Genomic DNA, 6832 nt, shown 5'->3' on the forward strand with positions numbered 1-6832 from the left:
GGGTCCGGCCCTGCCAGCAGGCGGCGCTGCTCGGGCCAGAGCAGGGGGGACGCACCCCGGATCCAGACACCGCCCAAGCCCAGGACGAACCCCTCTCCCCCTCCTTTCTCCAGGAACTGCAGTCCCATCTCGAGACTCCCAGTAGGAGACCCCAGGCTGCCCTCTACTTATCCCCACCCCGTAGGGCAGCTTCGAGACACCCGCGCGCCTCCGGGACCCTAGCCAGTCCCTACCTCCATCCTGGTCTCGAGGGGCTCCCCAACTAAGCCGGGCAGCGTCCTGGCCGGGACTGGGCAGCAGGGAGTACAGAGTCGCGGGACCGCTCCTCGGGTCAGTACCCCTCCCGCCCCTTTCTGCGGGTGCGTCAAACAGGACAAGCCCAAGTTCTGGCGGGGGAAGGGGGAGCGGGGGTGTAGTCCCAGTTGGCTCTCTTTCTGGACCCTTCTGAGCGGACAGACCGTTCATTGGTCCCTTCACATCCCCAACGCCCCCATGCTGGACCCTTTTCCAGACCAAAGCACCTGGGGCGGGGAGCGACGGACCCCCTTCATGGAGACAGACACACGCTGACCCAGGTCCCCAACTTCCCCTCAGCATTAACTAGAACTCTCTCCCCTTTCCAGTGGAGGGCGTCCCACCCTTCTTCCCGGCCCTTATTTTAACCCACTTCCCCTGGGAGTTCTCCGAACCCCTCCCCTCAGTGCTCCCATCCCTGGGATCTCGGGAGATTGTTCCTCTCTGCTCAGCTGACCCTCCACTTGCCCCCATTTCTGAGGGAGCTAAGTTGGGGGAGAGTAAATTCTCTCTCCACTCCCGGCTCCTCCCGGGGCTGGATTTAACCTGGAAAGTGCTTTGGGAAGGCACCTCCTCCCTCACTCCCTCTGCAGTCTAGTCTAGTAGATCAGGGAGCCCCTACCACCCACCCATCCCCAAGTTGCTCAGCTTCGACCATTCAGAGGAGAGAAAGAGGTTATGTGTGTGTGTTAAAAATGTGTGTGGAGGTTTTTATGGTTTTGTTTTGTTTTGTTTTGACTCTAGTAGAGGGAGCAAACGCTTTGCCTTTCATTTGGCAAGAAGACCTGGAGGGAGAGAGGGCCCTCCCCACCTACACTCCCCTGCTGACCACAGCTAATGGACTAGCTCCTCTGGGCCCTGCGGCAGCTTAAGTTTCCACAGGAGAAGGGAGGTGCGGGGAGAGGGGATGTTGGTCCAGGCAAGCAGTTGTCCCTGGCTTCCCGCTCCTTCTCTCCTTCCCTCCCTCCACATTCTCTGCCTGAACCTATAGCCTAGAAAGCATCTCTCCACCTTCCACTTTATTTTTATTTATTTATTTATTTTTGAGACGGAGTCTCACTCTGTCGGGTAGGCCAGAGTGCAGTGGCGATCCTTGGCCCACAGCAACCTCCACCTCCCGGGTTCAAGCGATTCTCCCCCCAGTAGCTGGGGCTACCGGCGTGCCACCATGCCTGGCTAATTATTGTATTTTTGGTAGAGACGAGGTTTCACCATGTTGGCCAGGCTAGTCTCCAACTCTTGACCTCAAGTGATCCGCCTGCCTCAGCCTCCCAAAGTACTGGGATTACAGGCGTGAGCCACCATGCCCCCACTTTGAAATAGAAATATCAATTACTTCTCTCTGAGGCTGGCGCCGAGGCTCACGCCTATAATCCCAGCACTTTGGGAGGCCGAGGCGGGCAGATCGCTTGAGGCTAGGAGTTCGAGACCAGCCTGGCCAACGTGGTGAAATCCTGTCTCTACAAACAATATAAAAATTAGCCCCCAGGCATGGTGGTGCACGCCTGTGGTCTTAGCGACTTAGGAGGCTGAGGCAGAGAATTGCTTGAACTCAGGAGGCAGGCCTAGACCGTATCACTGCACTCCAGACTCTGGGGGACAGAGTCTCTGTCTCAAAAAAAAAGAGAAATTACTCCTCCATGAGCCTGTCACAGGAAATCTGAGGCGCACAGGGACAATTCCACACCCCTTACTTTTCTTATTTCCACCCCAGCTGCTGGACAACAGGCCCCTTCGCCACCTTGCTCGGCAGGGAAGGTAGGAACTTCAGAGCTAGAGCCAGCAGCCCAGCCTCCAGGTCCCCAGAACTGCCCTCTCCCAGGCCCTTCTCTGTGACGTGACTGGCAGGATTATCCTTCTCCAGGGCCTGCCCAAGACACATATCCTCTTTCTCCCCACTCAAACTCCCTCAGGGCCCTCATCTCTGGCTCAGACCTCATAGTGTCTGGGCAGGGCACCCTGCTGAGAGGGGCCTCTACCCTGGATCCATTCCAGGGAGCTCTGCCCTCTAGCTTGACCCATATAGGCCCTGAGCTCTAGCGAACAAGCCCCCAGGGCTTCCCAGGCAGCCTTCATCCCTTCTCCCTGCTGACCTTGTCCTCAGACCCCCAGATTGTCAGGACTTGGGATATCTGGCAGAGCCCCTGCAAGCCACTCTGGCTAGTCTGTACAGATACAGCTCTGCAGCAGGAGGTAACTGATCTGGATTTCAGTCTCCATTTGCCTCCTCAACAAGGCATAATCTGCACAACTGTGCTTAGTGGCCTTGGTATTTGAAAGTCTGTATACTACAAAGATAGCGATCACCATGTCCATCCCTTTTTATCTTTTCTACCTAGACCAGAAAAAGGTACCTACCCCTTCTCTTCTGAGAAACTCCTGTGGAAGTAGCTTCCACAGGGAATCCCCATTGCCAGTTCCAGAAGTAACATCTGGGGGAAGTTCCTCTAACATCAAACCTCAGTGCCTCCTGCTGCAGTGCCTTCTTTTTCTGGGCTCTGCCTCTGGACTCATGGTGTTATTTGATGCTTCGAGGCACTTTCAGATTCCATCCCCTGATGCAGCATTTGCTATAAATATGTCTGAAGGGTTTCTTGCTGACAGTGCCCAGCAGGATTGTACCCTCCTTCCCAAATCAGGCCTCTGGAGGAACTGGGGAGTCAGCTATGGGTTCAGGACCTAACTCTTGCTCACCCTGGGACAGACAGTATGACTTCTGTGTGCATTTGAGGGCTCCTCCTGGTACCTGGGAAGGAGGGGAAGGTGAGAAGGCTGAGGTGATTGGCTTCATGTCTTGTTGCCCAGAATCCGGCTCAGCCTAGCACATAGTAGGTGCTTGATAATGTGTTTCTTTTAGTCTTAGATCCCAGTTTCCCCTCTGGGTCTGCTGATGCACGTGATAGGTGATTCCAGTCTCACAGAATGGATTGCAGTGAGCAATAAGCCTGGAATATGAGTGGAACTCTAGGGCTGCCCCACATGGAGGAAGGGGCATTGGTGGCAGGATCTCTATGGGGGGGCTGGCCTAGAATTTACCACCTTCTCTCCCTTACTAGAAGCAAGGAACTGCTCTTGCTAAACTCCTAAAGCTTTAGGATTCCGAATCACAGCACAGCCCAAGGGGTCAGTTCAAGTCCTTCCTCCACCCCCACACGTTTACAAGCTTTGTAAACATCAGAGGTTAGTCAGGGAAGCTGGGCTGAAAAGAGATGGAGGTGGGGGTAAGGATCCTTGGAAGAGGTTCTGCGATGTTTGACTCAGATTACAGGCACATGTGGTGGGAGTTCTTTGGGGAAAGAGTTCCTCAAGTAGGGGCAACTGAAACATGCCAGCTGGAGCAGAGAGGACTTGGGCCTTTAGGAGGGTGGGGCTGCTGACAAGAGGCTGAGAGTGGCCTTGAGAAGGTCAGAGCCGTGAGGGAAGAGGCTGACCCTGGCACGTACAGCTGGAGGGAGTGGGAGTGAGGCAATGTGTTTGGATTCTTCCTCTCTGCCCCTCTAGCTCACGGCAGTTTGTGCGTTCCTTTATCTCACAGGATCCCTGCTCTGAGCCTAGATCAGAGCCCCTCTCTAACAAAGAGGTGCCGGTGTCTGGCCCGCAGGCTGAGTACCTTTCTGCTTGCTCCCACTAGCCTCTGCCCCACCCTTGACTCCCACCCTTCTCAGTTTAAGGATCTGAGCTGTGGTAGCCATCTCTAGCTCAGGGTGAGGGCATGGTGCCTGCAACCTCCCTGGGAATGAATTATTGAAGACAGCGTAGTGCTAGCTGTTCACAGCTGCTGCCCCTTGGGCCCACCATTGCCTCTTACTGTGCTTCTCACGGCTGTAAGGGGGTGTGAGTCCTGGGGCCTGGGAAGAGAATACTGGGGAGAGGCGGGGACTGAATAAGGTTGAGGAAGTGGGCCTTGGAGAGAAGCCTCCTGGGATGCAGGGAGGTGGGCTGGCAAAGACTTGTGGCCCCTCATCATGGATCAGGAGGGTGGTCATAGGACAGAGGGAGCTGGCAACCACTTGGCTGCAACCAGGTTGGGAAGTGAGACGGGAAGACTTTTTTTTTTTTTTGAGACGGAGTCTTGCCCTGTCTCCCAGGCTGGAGTGCAGTGGCACTATCTCAGCTCACAGCAAGCTCCACCTCCCGGGTTCACGCCATTCTCCTGCCTCAGCCTCCCAAAGTACTGGGATTACAGGCGTGAGCCACCATGCCCAGCTAATTTTTTGTATTTTTAGTACAGACAGGTTTTCACCGTGTTAGCTAGGATGATCTTGCTTTCCTGACCTCGTGATCTGCCTGCCTTAACCTCCCAAAGTGCCGGGATTACAGGTGTGAGCCACCGCGCCCGGCCTGAGACTGGAAGACTTTTGACCGGAGTGGTTTCCCAGGGTTGGATGTCTGGACTCTCATATGCTTCTGGAGTAACACAGAGCCAGAAGGAGTCTGGGTTTTCCCTTGAATGACCTGAAGTTAGCACCAGTAAGGGTCATTCAGGGATGCTCTGTGCAGAGAGGCCTCTGTCCCTTCCCTGAAAATAAGGTCTTGCATGTGTGGTGTGAGGAGTGCAGGTAGTGTCACGGTCCTAGACAAGCCTCATCTGGCACCTTGGAAAGAATGCAGGATTTAGAGCCTGAAGACCAGAGGGCAAGTCCTAATTCTGTCATTTGCTGGTTGTGGGCAAGCCATTTATTATCTCAGAAACTCAGTTTCTTACTTTTATTTTTTACTTAAAAAGAATTTTTTAAGACTAGTTAATTGCAATAGTGAGAAGGGGGCAAAGGTAGAACAAGGAGTTTGATCTGTAACTGACTGAACAATCAATTCAGATTGCTCACTACCTTTGGACTAGCCTCAGTTTCTTTCTTTTCTTTTTTCTTTTTTTCTTTTTTGAGTTGGAGTCTCACTCTGTCTCCCAGGCCAGAGTGGAGTGGTGTGATGTCAGCTCACTACAACCTCCACCTCCTGGGTTCATGGGATCCTCCTGCCTCAGCCTCCTTAGTAGCTGGGACCACAGGCTCCTGCCACCATGCACAGCTAATTTTTGTATTTTTAGTAGAGTTGGGGTTTCACTTGTTGGTCAGGCTGGTCTCAAACTCCTGACCTCGTGATCTGCCTGCCTCGGCCTCCCAAAGTGCTGGGATTACAGGTGTGAACCACCATGCCCGGGCTATTTTTATTTTATTTGAATAGTTTTTGGGGAACAGGTGGTTTTTGGTTACATGGGTAAGTTCTGTAGTGGTGATTTCTGAGACTTTGGTGCACCTGTCACCCAAGGAGTGTACAGTGCACCCAATGTATAGTCTTTTATCCCTCACCCTCCAACCACCCTTCCCTGCATGGCCCCCATACAACCTCTTCTTTTCTTTTCTTTCTTTCAGACAAGGTCTCACTCTGTCTGCCAGGCTAGCTGGAGTGCAGTGGCATGATTTCGGCTCACCACAGTCTCTGCCTCCTGGGTTCAAGCAATTCTCGTGGTCAGCTTCCTGAGTAGCTAGGACTACAGGTGCATGCCACCATACCCGCCTAATTTTGTATATATGTAGTAGAGATGGGGTTTCACTGTGTTGGCCAGGATTGTCTCAAACTACTGACCTCAGGTGATCTGCCTGCCTCAGCCTCCCAAAAAGTTGGGATTACAGGCGTGATCCACCTTGCCCGGCCCCCACAACCTGTTTCTTACTTTTATTATTTTTTATTATTATGTATTGTTATTATTATTATTATTTTAGAAGGAGTCTCTGTTGCCCAGGCTGGAGTGCGAGCTTGGCTCGCCACTGCAACCTCCACCTCCTGGGTTCAAGCAATTCTTCTGCCTCAGCCTCCTGAGTAGCTGGGATTACAGGCGTATGCCACCACGCCTGGGTAATTTTTTGTATCCACGCCTGGGTAATTTTTTGTATTTTAAGTAGAGACGGGATTTCACCATGTTGGTCAAGCTGGTCTCGAACTCCTGACCTTGTGATCCGCCCGCATTGGTCTCCCAATCTTACTTTTAAAACTAGAAAAGAACAATGGTGGCTTAACAAGAGGTTCTGTGAGAATTCAAGAGGAACACTTGCGCTTCATGAGATGTAAATTGCTGTACCAAAGTTAGTTGTTTTGCAGGTAAGAATATCATAAACAGGGAAGCAGCACGTAGTAAGAACCTGCACAGGGTCAGTGGCCTAGGTTTTGGCACCTGCCCTGTGACTAACCCACGGAAGAACCTCTTAGGTCCCTTCCACTTCTGAGATTAAATGACTTCTCAAAGGCCACAATTAGTCAACGCTTGGATCTGGATTCAGACCCAGATCTTCAGAATCTACCTCCTGGGTTATTTTCCATTACAGTCCGTGGGCTGGGTACTCCACCCTGACCTTCTATGGGCTCAGCACACTGGGACCTCCCCGGAAAGTCCCCCACACCCAGATGCCACAGTGATTAGCATTTCATTCCTTTTTATTATGCGTGGGAGGTGCATAGTACAGGCAGATCCTCCCACCTAAGCCTCCCTAGTAGCTAGGGACTATAGGCACATGCCTCAATGCCTGGTTAGTTTTTTTTTTTT

The 6832-nt window shown here is 52.6% G+C and overlaps 1 protein-coding gene across 1 annotated transcript in view; it reads right to left on the reverse strand.

The window, feature by feature from the left end:
- The window catches only part of CACNB3 (calcium channel, voltage-dependent, beta 3 subunit), a 15199-nt gene extending 14850 nt beyond the window's left edge, over positions 1 to 349 (reverse strand). The window contains exon 1 of the mRNA XM_011936231.1: positions 234 to 349. Coding sequence (XP_011791621.1) covers positions 234 to 239 — 6 coding nt within the window. The 5' untranslated portion in view covers positions 240 to 349. The remainder of the gene's footprint in view (positions 1 to 233) is intronic.
- Positions 350 to 6832: the final 6483 nt, after the last annotated feature.

The sequence above is a fragment of the Colobus angolensis genome, unplaced genomic scaffold (assembly GCF_000951035.1).
Source record: "Colobus angolensis palliatus isolate OR3802 unplaced genomic scaffold, Cang.pa_1.0 Scaffold151, whole genome shotgun sequence".
In the NCBI taxonomy this organism is placed as follows: Eukaryota; Metazoa; Chordata; class Mammalia; order Primates; family Cercopithecidae; genus Colobus; species Colobus angolensis.